Source organism: Miniopterus natalensis, chromosome 19, assembly GCF_054644295.1.
Source record: "Miniopterus natalensis isolate mMinNat1 chromosome 19, mMinNat1.hap1, whole genome shotgun sequence".
In the NCBI taxonomy this organism is placed as follows: Eukaryota; Metazoa; Chordata; class Mammalia; order Chiroptera; family Miniopteridae; genus Miniopterus; species Miniopterus natalensis.
This window is the reverse complement of record NC_142099.1, coordinates 20,924,895-20,944,635: the sequence shown is the minus strand read 5'-3', so window position 1 is coordinate 20,944,635 and position 19,741 is coordinate 20,924,895. Positions and strand designations below refer to the sequence as shown.

The following is a 19,741-nucleotide window of genomic DNA, read 5'->3' as shown; positions in this document are numbered from 1 at the left end:
GTGGCCACCCTCAAATCTGGGGCAAGTCACACCTTCAACACCCATTTCCATCTCTTTTCTCAGTCCTTCACTTTAGGTTTCCAGTCTCCGTCCTGGGCTGATCGGCAGAAGTTAGACCACACATCGTTACCAAAGAGCAGGAGGGTGAAACCCCTGTGACAGTCGTCAGTGCACAACTCTGGCCGCACACCTAGAAGTCCACACTGTATTCCCCTCCACGCCCACCCCCCTGCCTACTTCATGCTGGCCCATTTCATGAGCTCCTCACTTTCCTTATTGCAATTTTTCTCACCACCCAACCTCGCCTTTAAAAAAAACAAAAGATCAGACTGAAAAACCAAACCCCTTTTCTTTCTTTAAAACAAAACAAAAATGTATCATGTGACTTCCAGCCTTAACATCAGTTTTTTAACTTTGGTTTCCATGGTGGTGGGATGCAACCTGCCATCGCCATGACAACAGCTGCCTCTGTTCAAATTCACCATCTGACAGGCAGTCCTGAACACACACACACTCACACACATTCTCCCTCTCTCTGGCTGTCAAGAAGATGGTAATGCCATTACACCTACTTCTAAAACTTAAATCCTAATGAATAAAAGGCAATAAAAGCAATAATGAGGACACAGCAAGGAGGCAGAGACCCAGGCTTTCTGTTGGCCAGCACTGTCCGCTGCTCTTAGGAAGGTCAATGGATTCAGTTACACAAAACAAAAGATCCCGAGCATCATTACTCTTTGAATATTGATTTTAACACTGCATTCAAACTTTCATTGCTTTAAAATTTTTTTAAATATATCTTTATTGATTTCAGAGAGAGAGATAGAAACATCAATGATGAGAAAGTCATTGATCGGCTGCCTCCTGCACGCCCCCAACTGGGGATCAAGCCCGTAACCCAGGCATGTGCCCTGACCGGGAATTGAACCCCAATCGCCTGGATCCTAGGTCGACGCTCAACCGCTGAGCCACGCCTGGCCGGGCAAACTTTCATTGCTTTTAGACCAAAGAATCCCCATCTGACTCCCATGTCCCTGTCCTCTATACAAAACAACTGAAAAGAAATGCACATTAGTGCTACTTTGCTTAACTGACTGAGGTCAAGTCCAGGTCATCCGACCCCAACTGCAAAAGGCAGGGGGGCAGTGGCAGCTCAGAGGCATGAATACAGCACCCACTGCCTCATCTTCAGCCTCAGTTACAGTCAGCTGGATAAGTCTTAACAAATTCACTCTTTATGTGTCTGACTGAATCACGGTTTCAGTGATCAGGAGACAAATGATTGACCGGTACAGGAAAGGGAAGAAAGCAAAGGGGAATATCAAAGGCCTCTGGAAGAAAACAAAGCAGCAGTGGGAAAATTACCTGTTTCAGAAACCAGGCTCTGTGTTTTGATGACACTCTGATGAATTCAAGCCCATCAAGAGTTCTGGCAGCAACGTGCATTTTCGGGAAAGAAGAGTGTGGGCTGCAATCAGCAGTCACACCCAAGACTACACCCTAGTTTGTACCAACGCTCACTTCATGGGGCATCAGACAGTGCTCTGAATATACAGAGAAAATGAAAAGCCTTTTGTGAGAGTCCACAGATCATCTCCTAGAGAATTTTTGTTTTCCTTTGAAAACCCTGCAGCTGTACCCCAGTTTTCAAGGATATCCACTGAGCCCCAAGCCACATGAGAAAATGTAGAAGGCATGAAGGATATTCAGCTTGGAAAGGGAACACTTGAGAGAGACCTCGTATCTTTTTGCAAATATCTGAAGGACTAGCTTGTAATAGGGGGGTTAGATGTGGCCTAAGTTATTCCAGAGGGTAAGACTTAGACCAAAGGGTGGGATACCCACCCGTAGGCAGACTGGGGCACACACCGTTCCAACAGGTGAATGGACTACATATTTTGTTAAGTAATAAACTAAGTGTTGTGCTAAAATGTTTACCACCCAGCCTCTCCAAAGAGATAAAAGCCCTGATGTGTAGCATTTGGCAGTTTCTGGAGTATAAATACTCTCTCCCTGGCCAATTTCAAGCTACCACCTTGACATCAATGTGCATGGAGCTGGGAAGAGACATACACAATGGACATCCAAGAGCTGGGACTAGCCAGTCCCAGCACACTGCTTACTGTAAGTTCCGTGTCTCTGGAGCCCATTAAGGATATTGAGGAAGAAATTCCTGTATTTGATAGTAGTCGAGCTGGATCAACCCTCAAATGCACATGGGTTAGTTAACAAACGGGTAGGAAGCAAGGTCAGTGAGTCTTCAGTCACTTGCTCAAGGGCCCCTGGGATAACATGATTCCCTCTGTCCCTTAGCCTCAAGTTGTCCCCTTAGCTAGACTTGAGTTCATAAAGTCTACAGCATCACCCTTATCGCAGAAGGCTGGTACCTGAGCAGCTGAGTGTGTGCCAGAAGCAGTCATAGGTGAATGGTTTGCTGGTGCTGTGAAACATAAGAATTAACCACCCCATTCTCTCAGGCTGAATTTGGGAATGCCCAGGGGACTCCTGCTATTTCACCGTAGCCTGCAAAGGAACTGAGATGAATCAGCCAGGACACATGATGAAAGCACAAACCAAAGAAACAAATCAGGTAAAAAGCTCACACCTCAATCAGTGGATCTCAGCCTTGGCTGCACAGTATAATCACCTGGGAAGCCTCTAAAAATTGAGGATACAGGTATCCCATCTCCAAAACTTCTGAATTAATTTGTCTCAGCTACAACCATAACGGCATCAGCATTTCTAGAAGGAAGGACTCTAGGCTGATTGCAAAGTGCAGCCAAGGGAAAGAACACTGCTTTGCATGCTGGAGACAATGAAAGCTAATGGTGCCCTCAACTGAGGTGACATAACAACCAAGGAAAGGAGAAGCCCAGAGACACAACAGCAAGAATGGAAAGATGCCTTAGCATTCAATTAACTACTGGAACACATTCATTTTACAGATGTAGATACTGAAAGCAGAGGAGGAATAAAACTTTTCTAGAGCCGGGACTGGAAACCTCCCTGGACACTCAGCCTCACGCCCTGCAAAGCTTAGGAACCTATTATCAGAGCAACCAAATAAAACTCCCTGGCTTCTTGCTTGAATTGAGGGTTCTAAAAGAAAGGGATCTTTCTGAGTTTACTTCCTCCATCCCAGAAGAATCTCTTCCTCATCTCAGGAGAGTCTCTCTTAATGTAGGGTCTCGATGGTTTACCTTCCTTAGGGCCGCTGAAGAGTCCAGATACTTTTGGCGGTGCTTGCCTGAGCACCCATTCTCCCATCTGCAGAGATGTGACCTTGGCATTATGCTGGGTAGAAGCCTGTTGAGTGCAGCGCTATGATTTCATTGAGTTCTCTGGAGACTCACAAGGGATTCTTTCCAGCAACATTTTTTGAAGAGGAGAACATTAGCTATTGTTCTGAATCACTGTTTCCCATTTTCTTTGGATCTGTGCTGGCTGACTCCTCAAATTCTTCTTCTCCTATTCATTCCTAATTTTTCTTTTTCATTTATTTGTATTACTTTTATTGAATTTATTGGGGTGACATTGGTTAAGAAAATTATATAGGTTTCAGGTGTACAATTCTGTAATTGATCACCTGTATACTGTACTGTGTGTTCTCATTTTCGTTTGTTTAAAGTTACCTTTTGATTTCTTCCTTGGTTTCATTGTTAACTTAGTCACCGTTCAGTAACACATTATTTAGCCTCCACATCTTTGCGTGTTTTTCAGTTTATTTCTTGTGATTGATTTCCATTTTAATACCAATATGGCCAGAGAAGATGCATGATATGATGTCAATCTAATTAAATTTATTGAGACTTGTTTTGTGTCCTAACATGTGGTTTATCCTAGAAAATGTTCCATGTGCACTTGGAGGAAAAAAAAAAAGTATATTTTGCTGTTTTGGGGTACATTCCTATTTTTTCTTAAATGTTCTCTTATTCATCATGATCCCTATATCCAGCCTCCCAACCCAAGCGAAACACCAAAAATATATACTTGCTAACTAATAAAAGGATAAGCAAGGCCCAGGAGAGGATGAGGGGCTAGAAGAAAGGTGAGTGTGCAGAGAAAGGGTACTGAGGGAAGAAAAGAGCAAATGTGGTCAAAAGTAGCCCTGGGCTTAGAGCCAGGAGCCCTGGGTTCCAGCCCCTGCTTTGTTATTTACTGAGAGACCTGTGGTCAGTCATTTAACCTCCGTGGCTCTCAGCTTCCTTACAGAAAACTGAGAGTTCGATTAGAGTTTCTCTTAAGTCCCTGTAACTCTCATATTCCATTATTCTGTGGTGCTCATAGGTAACATGATGAGAAGGGAAGTCAGGGAGAAAAAAGGAGCACCCATGATTACAACTGAGAGAAACCGGTTTTGGTGAAGCTACTACCGAGGACATCCAACAATAACATTCAAAATGGAAATCCTGCCACACCTAGGAATACCTTTAAAGTATCTAAGTCAATGGCAATATTACTAAGTCTTCAAGAATAGGAGCTCCACCTGGAGAATATTATCCTAAGTGAAATAAGCCAGGCAGCGAAAGACAAATATCACATGATCTTGCTTATACGTGGAATCTAAAGAACTTAATAAACTGATGAACAGAATAGATTCAATGACATGGAAGCATGGATGAGACTGACGAATGTCGGAGGGATGGGGGAGGGCAGGTGGGTGGAGGGGGAGAGAGTAACCATAGAATTTATCTGCACATATGCACAACCCAAGGACACAGACAATGATGGGGAGAGGGACTGGGGAGGGGGAAGGAATGGGGTGGAATGGGTCATTGGGGAGAAAAGGGGACATCTGTAATATTTTAAACAATAATAAAATTTTAAAAAATAAGAAAAGAAAAAAAAAAAAAAAGAATAGGAGCTCCATGACAAGCTGTAGTGGCTATAAACACCTCTAAGGGCCAGTTAATGATAGCTCGGAATCCTCATAACGGTGGCCTGCGGGTGAACGTAAGGCTGCTTCACCATAGACCTATGGCAAGCCTTTTCCACGCTCTCTATTTGGACACTAAAGTATTTTCTGCGCCCGACACCCATTTCCTTAACAAGCTGCAAAGGCAGACGCTCTGAGGAAGGTGAAAGTCCACGAAAACGTCATTAACGTTGGCTCCTCCACGCCATACTGCGGGTGCCCTGGAAAGAGGGCCTAGGATAGATTCTTGGAAGGCTGGAAAAAAGGAAATGGGCTTTACGTGCTAATGATACTAAGAAAATGTTAACAAATTTTCATAAAAGGGGGAGAATGGGCATTTCTAAATCAAAGGTCCTGTGCCGAGTGACAAAGAAAGGGTGACAGTGGAGCTTTCGGTGCAGGGAGGACAACACAGCAGAGGCCCCCGATTCCAACTCAAGCTCCCGTTCCAATGACGCCCAGCAAGATGCATCAGACCCAGTTCATGATGACCAGAGATCTTGCTCTTCTCCCATCTATCGGCCCTTGACTCCTCCAGGGATTGAGTCTCCGACGCAGTGGGTGCTACAGACACAGCAAGCAGTCCACAGTGTCATCCTAACAAGAGAACAGTATCTGCTAGTCTCCTGGTCTGACCTGAGGCAGTGCGGTACTGGGAAGAAAACAGCCAATAGAGTCCATCAGACCACATCTACCTGAGACCCTGGGCTAATCACCAATAAAATGAGAACACAGGGCTGCGTTAAATGCTCTATGTCTCTAAAGCACCCTGTAGAGTGCCAACCACACAACAAGCATTCATTAAAGGTTAGTGCCTCTGTCCCCTCTAGGGATACATACTGAGGAGTGGATGACTCTCCAGGCCTGGACCATGGACCCTAAAGAACGCTGGGGAAATCACATGGCAAAAATACGTGAAGGTAAAAGAACAAGAGAGGTGATCAACCTGATCGCTGTGCAGCATTGTCGCGACCCCAGCCTCGTTCACAGTGGAAATGCAGAAAGCTGTCGTACAGTTCTCGTTTCCCCAAATCAATTCCTTTGCTTTGCTCTTTTGAGCCTGTCTACTGATGTTTGTGACAGAAGTGAGCTCAGTCTTTCCGAGCCTGTGCACGCAGGGTGGGCATTTGTCTGTTTCTCTCTAGTCATCATCAGGGAAAGAAGTTACCCAGAGAAGATGTAACACCCTTATCCATAGAACTTTGTGGGAGGAAGGGCAGATGGTGATCTCAAAAATAAACAAATACATACATACACAAGGATCTATGACAAGGGAGCATCATCTTGCCAAAATGCCCAGATCTTCTGAATTTACATCGGCCCATGTTCCCCAGAAGTGCCCCCTCCTCATGTTACCACCCACCCCACCTCCAGACAAGCCCACACCCTTCAACTGCTCCTCGTATCAACAGACCAGAACACATGCATCCTTGAGCATCCATATGGCTCAGTTATTTCATAAACACAAATTCCCATGCAAATACAATCCAAAGTTAGCAGAAAGAAGAGGCAGTTCCTTTTATTTATTTTTTATTTTTTTTTAGGCCCACTCCCTAATTTCTTTTGAGCCTTCTCCCTGGTCTCCAGAAACCAAGGGGCACACCTTAGAGCTCCAGTCACATCCACACCACTGTGCAGCTTCCTCAGCTAAAATGTCCTCTAGTGTCCTGGTCAGATGACCTTCATCAGGCTCATTAGGCAGGGGTCCAAGGGCTCCAAGACATGGAGAGTTCATGCCTCCCTGTCACATCCCTCCAATTCTTTCAGAATCTTCTGCAGCAGTTCACGGATTCCAACCCTGACTCCCTTCTCTGACAGAACAAAGATGGAGACACTAAATACCCACCAACCTGCACAGAAAGGGAGTAGTCAGCTAGGAGGCTGGCAACCCCTAAGAAGATAACTGCCCAGAGTTCAAGCTGGGACTCTAGGAGGGATCCTTCCATACACCCCAAACGAGATATCGGAACCTTCTGGCTACCACTTATGTACCAACAAAAACAAAATCAAGTGAGCTTGTTTCAGGTTGATGGTTTTGAATATCTGATCCATTTTTATCAAAAGGTTGCTGGGAAAATTCTGTACCATTGTTGTGCCTGAAGATATTTTTTCTGGGTTATAAATCAAATGAGTCCTCAGGGACGATATGGTACAAAATCAGCAGTACAAACATACAACGAAAAAGAGGTTCTGATGTAGATGTTTTAAAATTTACCTTAAAAAATGTAAACCCAGTAACTTTGAGAAGAGACATAGAGACTCGTGGGAAGACCACCTAGCTGCGGTGGTTGAGAGCACGGGCTATGATCAGGCCTCTAGTTCTCACTCGCTGTGTAAATGGGCAAATGAGTTAACCAATCTCCAGGCCTTAATCCCCCCAACTGTGAGATATAGAAAATGGAATGCATATCTCTGTAAGAATAAACGCAATAGCACATGGGATGCACGAGGAACAATAAATTGGCACCTAGTAAATAATAAATGTTAGATATCTACAATCTCTGTCAACATTAACACTAGTACTAATATCTAGTATGTTCATAAAGGGCTTGCATGCACATCCCCTGACCTTGATCAAGAAGAAAAGAGATTGGGGTATCAAAAAGCATGGAAACAGCAAGGCACAAAAGGTGGATAATTCAATCAAGTTGGGGAAGGTACCTCAACCTCTTGCTGAGATGCCTATTGGAAGCTCTCTCAGAAATCCTGGTGGTTCATTTTCAACATTAGCCTACAGAAACATGCACACTCAGTCAGATGCTATACAGCTTAGCAGCTGGAGAACTAACCCAGCAAATCTAAGGCCTACTGAGCTATCCATCCATTTAAAAATAATGACTTTGTCCCAACCACCACATGGCAATATGACAACTGTACCAGGATTCATCCTGGGTCCTATAGTATTTCTAGAGTGGAAGAAAGGATGATTTCTACAACAAGGCAAAGATTCTTCTATTATCTGGTGTAGCTGGAGAAGAATGCTTTGGTTAATTTAACAACAACAAAAAAGTGCTAAAGAGCTACTTTATATAATCAATATGAATTATAATTTGCGAAAGCTATGAATACAATAAAGTGCACACGCTGCTCAAACCATGTTGAACATAATGTAGTGAATGCTTCACTGGCGATATTCAGAAAGCACTAGGCATTTTTGCTACCTCGGGGCCATCGGTACACATCTCATTTGTTATTATACTACAGATCTGTGGGTGCCAAATAATAAAGAGTTCTGTATAACAAAATGCCAGATAGCAACAAACACAGTGTACTTTTTTCACAGCTTGTGTTGGGTTACACAGACCTGGAATGATCCTTAGCATAACTGTGAAGTAGGAAAAGCTTGTCTTTTACAACTTCCAGATGAAGTGACCCTGCAATCTCCTCCCAGCCAGCCAGTGCCCTCACTACCTCTTTGACACCTTTTCTCACCACACTGGGGCTACACGGGGTCCTACAGGTCCAGGTCAGTGCAACACTAGGCACATAATAGGTAGAAGGAAGGAAATGATAAAGATTAGAGTGAAAATAAAAGACACAGACACTAAAAAAAAATACAAAAGATCAATGAAAGCAAGAGCTGGTTCATTGAAAAGATAAACAAGATTGAAAAACATTTAGCCAGACACATTGAGAAAAAAAGAGAGAGGACCCAAATAAAATCAGAAATGAAAGAGGACAAGTAACAACTGACACCAAAGAAATACGAAAGATTGTAAGAAAATATTATGAACAATTATATGTCAAAATATTAAACAACCTGGGTGAAATGGATAAATTCCTAGAAACATACAACCTTCCAAAACTGAATCAGGAGGAATCACAAAATCCAATAGATACATTACAACTAATAAAATCGAAGCAGTAATCAAAAGCCTCCCAGCAATTAAAAGTCCTGAAAGGTTTCACAGGTGAATTTTACCAAACATTCAAGAAGAACTAACACATATTCTTCTCAAACTATTCCAAAATATTCAAGAGGAGGGAAGACTCCCAAGCTCATTTTATGATGCCAGCATTATGCTAAGTCAAAAACCAGATAAAGACACTACAGAGAAAGAAAATTATAAGCTAATATCCCTCATGACTGTAGATGCTTTAAAATCCTCAACAAAATATTAGCAAACCAGACCCAGCAATACATTAAAAAGATCATACATCATGATCAAGTGGGATTTATTCCAGGCGTGCAAGGTGGATACAATATTCGCAAATCAATAAATGTGATACACCACATAAACAAAATGAGGTAGAAAAATCACATGATCATATCAATAGATGCAGAAAAAGCATTTGATAAAATCCAGCACCCATGATAAAACCTCTCAGCAAAGTGGGAATAGAGGGAACATACCTCAACGTAATAAAGGCCATATATGACAAACCCACAGCCAACATCATACAGTGGGGTAAAGACGGTCTATTCAATAATGGTGCTGGGGATACTGGACAGGTACATGCAAAAAAAGGAAACCAGACCAACTCCTTATACCATACAGAAGAATAAATTCAAAATGGATTAAAGGCTTAAATGTAAGTCTTGAAACCATAAAAATCTCAGAAGAAAACATAAGCAGTAAAAGCTCAGACATTTCTCATACCAATATTTTTTCTGATATTATCTCCTCAGGCAAGGGAAACAAAAGAAAAATTAAACAAACGGGACTACATCAAACTAAAAAGCTTTTGCACAGCAAAAAAACCTAAGGACAACCCACTGAACAGGAGAACATATTCACCAATGATACATCTCAAAAGGGGTTAATTTGCAAAATTTATAGAGAACTTACACAACTCAACACCAAGAAACAAACAATCCAATTAAAAAATGGGCAAAGGCCTGGCCAGCATGGCTCAGTGGTTGAGCATCGACCTAGGATCCAGGAGATTATGATTCGATTCCCGGTCAGGGCACATGCCTGGGTTGCGGGCTCAATGCCCATTAGGGCGTGTGCAGGAGGAAGCCAATCAATGACTCTCTCATAACTGATGTTTCTCTCTCTCTCTCTCTCTCCCTCTCCTTTCCTCTCTCTGAAATCAATAAAGATATATTTAAAAATAAAATAAAGACATGTTTTTTATAAATAAAAATAATAAAATAAAAAATGGGCAAAGGACCTTAAGAGACAGCTTCCCAAAGAGGACACACAGATGGGCAATAGACATATGAAAAAATGTTCAATGCCACTAATCATCAGAGAAATGCAAATTAAAACCACACCTGTCAGAATGGCTAGCATCAATAAATCAACAAATAACAAATGCTGGCAAGGATGTGGAGAAGAGGGAACCATAATGCACTGTCGGTGGGAATGCAGATTGGTGCAGCCACGCCGAAAGCAGTATGGAGTTCCCTTAAAAAATTAAAATGCAACTGCCTTATGACCCAGTGATCCCACTTCTGGGAATATATTTGAAGAAACTGGAAACACTAATTCAAAACAATGTATGCACCCCTTATGTTCATTGCAGAGTTATTTACAATAGCCAAGATCTGGAAGCAGCCCAAGTGCCCATCAATCAGTAGATGTGTGGATAAAAAAGCTGTGGTTCATTTATGTAATGGAATACAACTCAGCCATAAAAAAGAAGGAAATTTTAGCTTTTGTGACAGCATGGATAGAACTGGAGATTATTATGCTAAATGAAATAAGCCAGTCAGAGAAAGACAAATATCACAGGATCTCACTTATATGTGGAATCTAATGAACAAAATAAACAAACAAAATAGAAACGGAGTCATAGATACAGAGGAGAGACTGACAGCTGTCAGAGGGGAGGGGGTTTGGGAGGCTGGGTGAAAAAGCTGCAGAATCAAGCAAAAAACAAAAACAAACAAACAAAAAAACAGACACAGATAACTGTATGGTGATTGCCAGAAGGAAAGGGGAGTGGGAAAAGGTGGGAGAGGGTAAAGGGGGAATAAATTGTGGCGGAAAGTGACTTGACTTGGGGTGGTGAGTACATGATGCAATATGAAGATGATGTTTTATTGAGTTGTACACTAGAAGCCTGTATGGTTTTATTAACAAATGTCACCCCAATAAATTCAATAAAGAAAATCACCTGTTCTAAAGAGAAGTTGCTGACAGAACAGTGGCAAAAGCGTTCCCAATAGCACACAGCTGAAAACTGCCAGGACATTAGTGAGTGACTGTTGAAAATCCATTTCATGCTTTTTGACTCTGACCAGCCCCATGAGACAATGGTGTGGAAATTGAGAGAGAGGCATGGAAAGTTTGAAAAACTTCAAGCCTCCCGCTAAGCTAAAGGCTGGAAAAGACTTGTGAGGACTAATTTCCCCCTTGTGCTGTTTTTCAGAGCCTCTTCCCTGGGCCCAGGAGGCGACTCCCAGAACCCTGTGCCTCAGCCACGGAAATGATACCAGCTCCTGATCCCCGATTCCTGACAAGCATCTTCAGGTCCTGGACAGTGACTCTAACTTGTTACCCACTGCTCAGCAGAGTGCTTTTCAACCCTCTGGGGAAGGAGATGGTGTTGAAAGAGGGAGTCAAAAAGATACCCTGCCCCACCCCCACCCCCTGGCTTCAAGGACACAACCTTCCAGAAAGCCAATGAATACCTCTGAAACAGGCTTTCCAAATTCTCCAGGGAGGCAGGGAACTAAATGCAGCAAGACCAATTGCAGGGGTGAAAAAGTACCAAAACTATGCGGAACTGCAACCAACAGCAATCCAAATCAACCTGCTACAGCAAAAAAGACCACACTCCACACTCAGCACAGGTGCCAGGCAGGGCCTTTCCCTGGAGCCCTCAGGTGGCTGGAACACTGGAGTCTGTAACTGGAGCTTAGCCTGGAGTTATAATCCCAAACTCTGACCATCTGCCTCCGGATGAACTACTTTAAAAAATGGGTCTTTTTTCTTCAATATTCAAGAAGGCTAAGAGTGGAACTGTTTAGTCCTACAAACTTGGAACTCAAAATACAGCAAGAGAAGAAGCTCCTAAGAAGTGCCCAATGCTCTGCAGGATAGGGCTGTCTTAGGGAACTGACGTGTTTTAAAGTCATTCAGTGCTGTTCTCCTGGACCTGGGCAATTATGGGTCAAGAGTTCACAAAGATTGGCCAAAGATGCAGGAAATGGAAAACTTAGGTAAACATTCTTGGGGCACTCAGTGGGCACAAATACACCATTAGACATCTCCTTGAAGTGGCTTAAAACATAAGAGAACACTAGGCTGGAGGAAGCTGAAACCTTTGTGCTATACTTTCTGTCTTTAATTAAAAGTGATGCTGGAGCCTTGGCCGGGTGGCTCAGTTGGTTGAAGGGTCATCCCGTACACCAACCGATTGATGTCTCTCTTTCACGTGGATGTTTCTCTATATGACTGGTGACCACATACAAGTCATCTCTGTGCACATTCAAAATACTCAGGAAAAGAGGCGCCGACACAGGGTCCTGGCATATTTATCCCTCTACCAAAGGGACTGTTTCAGAAGCCATGTGGTGCTGGTGGTAGTGGTGGTGGGATGGGGGGTGATGCTATACACTAATTTTGGTGCCTACTTCCCCTCCAAATTCCTGTGTGAACTGACTGGAATTTCACAAGAAACGGTTACAGAGCCTGCTTCTTGGCTCACTGGCTCAGCATTTACCAGCATGAAGACCCACGACAACCAGAGGATTCTGAGTGGCAAGTACCTGAGGACATAAATATCTTCTAGTTAACCACATTCTCTGAATAGGGGAGGGGAGTAGCTGTATATTTATGGGCACCCACCAAATGTAAGAGGACTGGGTAGAGGCAGTCATTCTAAAAACAAGCAAGAGAAGGCTTGTTAAAAGAGAGATTGTTTCCCCCCAGGATCCTTTCTCATGTCCCAGTCCCAATTCCCCAAAAGATACCTTGCTCAGATCCAAAAAGAGCACGAACGGCCTTCCTTTTCCAAAAGTCCTGGGAAAAACTCACATGGGTAATGAATCATTCACTAAGCCTGAACCTAAAGATGAGAGAGGGAGACCTGTAAAGATGGAAAGGGTGGAGAGGAAGATGGGGAGAGAGAGAAAGCGAAGGGAAGGGCCGGTCTCACGCCGTCAACAGAAAGGTGTCAATTATAATCACGTGTAGGTTCCCTCTGTCGCATCTTTGTGGTCAGTGATAAAATAATATGGTCAGTCGCCTCTGATGGGTTGGATTGTAAGGCTGGGCTTCGGCTGGGCTTTGGCTGGGGAGCTGCCCTTTCCCAGGCGGCCCTGGGAATGACAGAGAGAGGCTACTGGTCTGCTGAGGGAACACAGGGGTCAGAGGTTCTGCAAGGGTTCTGCTAGCTTAGCAAATCTTGACTCAGTTTTATTTTAACCAAGAATATGAAGTCGGAAAGAAACCAGCTGTTTCTATAAAGAAGGGGAAAGCAGCAGAGTTTGAGGGGAGGAAACACCTACATTTTATACAGCAACAGCTGAAAAGAGATAAGCAATTTTGGATGGAGCTAATAATTCTAGAGTCTGGATCTTTCAAAAGAAGGAAAAGCAGACCCATTCTCGGCATTTCCCTCCTCCTTTCATTCACAGTACGCCCTGACCCACTGCAGGGAAAGCAAGTGGGAAGATGATGGCAGGCCAGCCAACAGACAAAACTGCCACATCCAAGATATTCCTGTTGCCATCCTCAAGTCAGCCATTCCTGTCAAACTCCTTCACTGCATGTCGATTTCCAGGTTGCATGCCAATTGTAGCTGGTCCCCACACAAGTCATAGCTTGGGTTCCAGAGGAAACATTACCCACACCGAGTTTCAAGGGCAGAGACAATGGGCCATTTGGAGGCTGCCCTGGGAGCCTTAGAAAATGAAGACTGTTGTCCTGTAGCCTTGGTGCCAGTTACAGTGGCTGTTTCACTGTCTGTATCTGAGCCCAGGTACACAGCAGATGGGAAACCTTCCTGCAGTATCTGATCATAGGATATAATTACAGGCTCTGTCATTGTTAGTTGCCACCCTCTGCCCTAATCAAGGCACTGTGACTCATGATCCATTAGTTACCTCAAGCCCGAAATCCTTGCCAGGATTACAGTCTACTATCCTGCAAGGTGCTGCATATTTTTCGGCAACCAAAGCAAGAGAAAAGCACATGCCAAAGTGGGAGATGCGGGAACTAAAGTTTTCAGTAATCTTCACCAAAATTCTCCAAAATAAATGGACAATTTTCAATGGGAAATTCACCACAATACAGCACATAACTTCTGGCCAGAGTTCTTTGGGGCTACAATGAAATTCTCTGCAACAAGAAATCATCAGTGAGTATCCACAGGTTTGCTGTAATGAGCTCCACCATCCCAGTGATTGCCCTACTTTAAACCACGTTCACTTCCACCGGAAACGTGCTCCCCTGCTGAGACGACTCACACCACCCACAGGGAAAAATCTCCCCTTGGCCATCACCAGCACGGTCTCTGAGTCAGACATACCATTCCTTCCCCTCAACCAAGCACCTGGCAAAGTGCAAACAAGTGCAAGGCATCTCACAGACCATGAGGAAGACCCTGTCTGTCCACAGGGTAACTGGGCCTGGGCACAGAGGACTAGGCTGGTAAGCATATGGCACAGGGAACGTGGAATGACATTCAGAGCAGCCAATTCCCTGAGAATAAGAGAACGTTTTTGTTAGAAATATTAGATGAGCAAGAAAGAAAAGGAGGAATCATAATATAAAATGTAATACCAAGTTTTAAATCAGATTAGCATTTTCAAAAAGGTTATGGTCTCCACTGCAGAAGAGAGTGCCATAAGAAAATAAAATTATCTCCCGATGCAGATGTCGCTTCCAAGAAAAATGAAACACATTCAGAGTGGGCTGTTGACATGCTACCATCTTTCATGCCAAATCTGGGCTATCTTAGGCATTTCTTCCCATAAGAACTACACCTTCCATATTAATAACTGGATAACATTACCCTCTGCAAGTTTGAGTCCTACAAGTATAAATTAAATCATTCCTTTTAGTTAACTCATCTTTTCCACCCAATCTGATTAAAGACGAGTAACATGCAGTGTTAAGGGACCACTAACAGCACACAAGGGTGCACATTACTTCCCAAGTCCGGAGACCTTCTGCAGCCTATTAAGGGTGTATAAGTCTCAGAAAGCATAGCACACCAAATATTGAAAATCCTCCAGCATCTTGCAAGTGCGCAGGTCAGTTCAAGGCAGGTCTTGACAAGTCTTCTGAACCTTCTTTTTTTCAAAATGTGCCTCTTACAGTGAGCAGAGAAGTGCTTCTCAAACTTTAATGTGCATATGAATCCCCTGGGGATCTTACTCAGATGCAGATTATGACTTAGTAACTCTGAAGTGGGGCTTTGGGATTCCGAATTTTTATCAAGAGGTGATAAGGATGCTGTTCCTTGCTGTCTTTGAGAAGCAAAAATCTAGAAGACTTAGTTCACCTGGAACTAAGACCCCTCCCTTAAGGTATCCTGAGATTTCTGAAGAGCCTCACTAATAATAATGGCCAGTGTTTGTCAGGCAACTGGGCAATATTCTAGCAACTTGATACTTATTAACTCATGATCACCTTCCTCATTTTACCAATAAGGAAACTGAGTCGCAGAGTAATGAAGTGGCTTTTCAAGGTCACAGAGCTGCTGAAGGAAGGAGACTTGAACCCAGACAGACTCATTCTAAAGCTTGACAGGTAACGGAATCTCACCCTGACTCCAGGTAGGTAAAAGCAAGGTATTTCGGGAAGCTGGGTGTTTAGAAAGGAAGGGAAGAGAGACTAGGAACTTAGATGCGGGTGGTATTAGAGAAAGTGCAGAGCCCACGGGAGCACAATGTTCCCCCATGGTCACCCCCAGAGGGAAGGTATGCTGGTTACATTGTACAATCGGGAGAAAAAAAGCAAACGTGGTGTATTTTAAATCTGCCAACCAGGCTCCTCTACACACCTTAACAGATGTTCTCTGAACACTGTTACAACCGCCTACCTGCTGTAGAACCGCTGGGAAACTTCCAACCATGGGGACAGAGGGGACCACTGGGGAGGGCTCACAGCCAAGGCACTGAGTATGCGAAAGGAACTCCCTGGCCTCCCCTCGGCTCCTTCTGACTGGTTAGCCCGTCCTGGCCCAGACAAGGAAAGGGGGGAAAGCCCAGAGCCCCCCCTTTCGCTCCCGCCCCTGGCGGGAAGGCGGCGCTTGGCAGCGGGAGAGGAAACGTGAGCAGCAGCGACCACGTGGCTGGAGTAGGCGCCGCGCAGAGAGCGCCCGAGGCGCTGACCTGGGTGACGGTGGAGCCCTGGCCTCCAGGGCAGTTCGGTGGCGCTGTCCAAGGTGCCAGCAATGACTGCGGGCACATTCTGTCACCCGCGGGACCGCTGGGCGGCTTTGTCTACCGCGAGGAAACGCAGGCGCCGGTCTGAGTACACGCGCCCCTGGGAGAGGTGCGCGATGAAGCGGCACCGGAGGCTGGGCAATGTTAGGGAGCGTAGCGGGCGGGCGGGGAGGGGCCCTGCTGGGGGACTGAGCCCGGCTGGAGGCGTGTTTGCGGCCGCAGCGTGCCACACAATGAGCCCCGTGTGCTTTGTGCAGCGCAAAGGCAGGCGGAGCTGCAGGGACCCGGTTGCTTCCCTCCCCGATACCCCCACCCTCCACGCGTTTCACTCAGACACAGAATGGCCCCGTCACTCTGCGTGGGTGGGAGGGGGAGGGGAGTGCGGGGAGTAGGGGAGAGGAAGCCCAGCCAGGGGTGGCTGTGGGAGGGTGCGTGCACCAGCAGGAATATCTGCTTAGAGATGCTCCTTCATTTCTAATGAGGGGTGCTGCCTGGAAGTACCAGGCGCCAGCCAATCACGGTGCTGCTGAGGCAGGGAACTAGGGAGGAGGGAGGGGAAGAGCAGAGACTGGGCTGGGGGAGCAGAGAGATGCCCAGGCCCTGAAGGGAGCTAGCAGCATGCCTCCTTGACAGTAGGGACCCAGCGCGGCTCCAGCTGTCTCAGTGACGCACACCTGGAGGGTGGGGGTGTGGAGGAGGGAGGGAAGGGAAAAGAGGTGGGGCCTCCTTTGCAGGTGCATCCTTCCCAAGAAATCTCTCTCCACAAGCATCAGAGTCCCGTGTCTCCAAGCTATCCCCATATTTACCATCACCCCACTGACTTGCTTCCTACTAATCCCCCTCACCACCCATCAAGCCCCAATTCCTAAAGATCTTGCCAGACAGATGCCCAAATTCTCAGTGAAGAACAGGCAGTGAGATGCCTAATCAGCAGCCTGCATTTGGTGCACTTGCTTAAACCTGCAAAGGAGCTCCTATGCCGGTTTACCCTGACACTGCCACCACCAGAGACACCCCACCAGCTTACTGTGGAGAGCAGTTCCTTTGGAGCTAGGGAGAGGCAGATTGCTTGCACACCTCTGGACTCAGCTGCTGCAGTCTTCAGCAAATGAATTCAGGCCCAGCAGATCTGCCTGGATCCTGGGCACTGGGAGAGCACTCAGTGGGGTACCCCGTTCAGGGCTAAGGAAAGGAGGGACCCTGTGAGCCACTCTTCCCAGGCTCAGAAGAGAACTCCAGCTGAGCTGTTTGGGCTGTGTCATTAGAGACTGCCTCCCCTGACACACTCATTCACTTTACTTTCAATGGAACTTCAACTTAGTCCCCAGAGTTAGCTGGGTCTCCAGGCAAAGCCTGTTTTATTTTATCTATTTGTCCACAGGGTTTTGGCCCAGAGGTCTTGAAGTTTCTGAACTGAGAAATCCCCTCCTGGAGCCTGGACCTCTGCTACAGGCAGATAATGCAGTTCTCTCTCCAGCTTGTGGGGATGGGAGTAAAGGGGTGATTCTGAGGCAAGTATGAAAGAAAGCCCTGAGGTTAGGGCAACCCTTTCAATGTGAAGGGACTAGGGGGCCTTGGGAATCAAACAAAACCGCAACAACCCACACCCAGGGATGCTAGAAATTGCCACACAGGAAATATCAAAAACCAAAAGTCTTACCTTGGAAACCACTAGTGCCCACACTGGTCTCTATGGCACCAAGCTTGCCCCTTAGATGCACCGAAGTAAAGAGTGCACTTCAGCAAAGGGGAAAATTGGCACCAGGAAGGGAATGGGGGATAAATTCCATGCTTGTTTTCCCCTCTCACCCAAGAAATGCAGAGAGAGAGAGGGGAGTTATGATGGGCAAGAAAGGATATGGCCAATCGATGAGCTTCTTGGCGTATTTCCTGACAATGTTATCTTCTCCAAAGATGAACAGGGATCTGTTGACGGTGAAACAGTTCTGCCGGACAGGAATGGGGTTGTACAAAGCCATAGTCCGCGCCCTCTGCGCTTTCGACTGCTTGTAGGCGGCCCCCTGCCCCGAGGCTGGCACGGGGGTTCCTTGCCGGTTCCTGCTCTGGTCCGAGTCTCCATCGCCAGACCCTGGCCTGCCGACCACCGCCTCCCCGAAGCGAGCCATCCTGAAGTTTAAACAGACAGAAGACACACAAAGGTGATCGCGGCCAAACACCTGCACACAGCAACAAGCAGAAAGACACACGGAGACTCAGAGCCGCATCCAGACGGGCGGGAGGGACCACCGCCTCCGGGGAGCCTCGCGAGCTCTTTGGAGAGACGGCAGCAGCGACCCCGCTGCTCGGAACTGTTGAATCTAAATACAACCTCTGCAAAGCTCCATTCCTCAAGGAGTTAAAAAAGGGGGGAGGAGAGGACTGGGGGGTGCTCAGATTCTGGAGGCAATTTTTTTTTTTCAAAATGCCAGTGTGCGGTGGCGTTCAAGGGCTGGAGAGGAGAGGGGTGGAGTAGGCTGCTCTTCCAACATAGCTCCTCTTCTGGCAGACGAACCACCTAGTCCTGGGAGAGGCAGGTACCGGCCTGCTAGGTAACAGTTTGGTGATTTATTAGTGGGGGAAGGAAAAAAAAAATGAAAACAAAAGAACTTTACCAACAACAAAAAGACAAGGACAGGGCTATGGTGACATGCTTGACAACACCAGCCCCTGCAAGTCCATCCAAGAAATTCCACAGCCAAGACTTGGGTCTTTCAATCTGCCAGTACAGACGCATCCAAAGGTTGAAAGAGGGAGAGGGAGGGGGGAGAGCGGTATCGAGGTTCCTGCGTAAACCGCAACGCCCAAAATATCAAAATAAGAAGTCGATCCAACCGGAGAGAGACAAATGACTTCAAAGCTCCTGCGCCTAGGAGAGAAGTTGAGCGGCATCCAGACAGCAGCGAAGCCCGAGTGCCAGCATCCGCCCGGAGCGCCGGCCGCGGCCGCCTCCCCGATCAGCAGGCAACAGCGATCCGCGGCTGCGCCGGAGAGGGCGGGCGCCGCGCGGGCGGCGGGCGGCGGGCGGCGGGCGGCGGGCGGCGGGCGGCGAGCTCCGGGCCGGGAGGAACAGGTTGCAGAGAGGAGCTCAGCGGCGGCCGCGGTGGCCTGCCGAGGACCCAGCTCGCTTACAGTGGACTCGGTCTTCCTCTTCCACTCCCACCGCGGGCTCGGCGCGGAGCAGGGCACAAGGCGCAGGCGGGGACGGGGGGAGCGAGCCGAGCGCAGAGGCTCCGCGAGGCCTGCGCGGGGGCTCCACGGGAAGCGGGGGCGGGGCTGGCGAGGCTTGGAGGGGCGGGGATGACGCTGGCAGGACCCTGGCCAGCTGTCTGGAGGTCCCTGGGATGCGGGACTGGTTTGGCTGATTGTGCCACAGGGGAGAGGGCCAACACCTCTGCAAAGGTCCGAGAAGAGTGGCCGTCCCCGAGTAAGGCCAAGAGAAGAGGAGCGGGCGCAGCTAGCGGCGTCTCTGCAGAAGCAGAGGCCTGGAGGGGGCGCACGGGCACGCGTGCATGCGCTGGCGCCTTCTGTCCAGGGGC

At 46.7% G+C, this 19,741-nt stretch overlaps 1 protein-coding gene across 1 annotated transcript in view; it reads right to left on the bottom strand.

Moving 5' to 3' along the window:
* CACNA1E (calcium voltage-gated channel subunit alpha1 E) overlaps nucleotides 1–19,093 on the bottom strand; it is a 237,343-nt gene extending 218,250 nt beyond the window's left edge. Inside the window, exon 1 of the mRNA XM_087827824.1 lies at nucleotides 18,066–19,093. Coding sequence (XP_087683950.1) covers nucleotides 18,066–18,331 — 266 coding nt within the window. The 5' untranslated portion in view covers nucleotides 18,332–19,093. The remainder of the gene's footprint in view (nucleotides 1–18,065) is intronic.
* Between the last annotated feature and the right edge of the window lie 648 nt (nucleotides 19,094–19,741).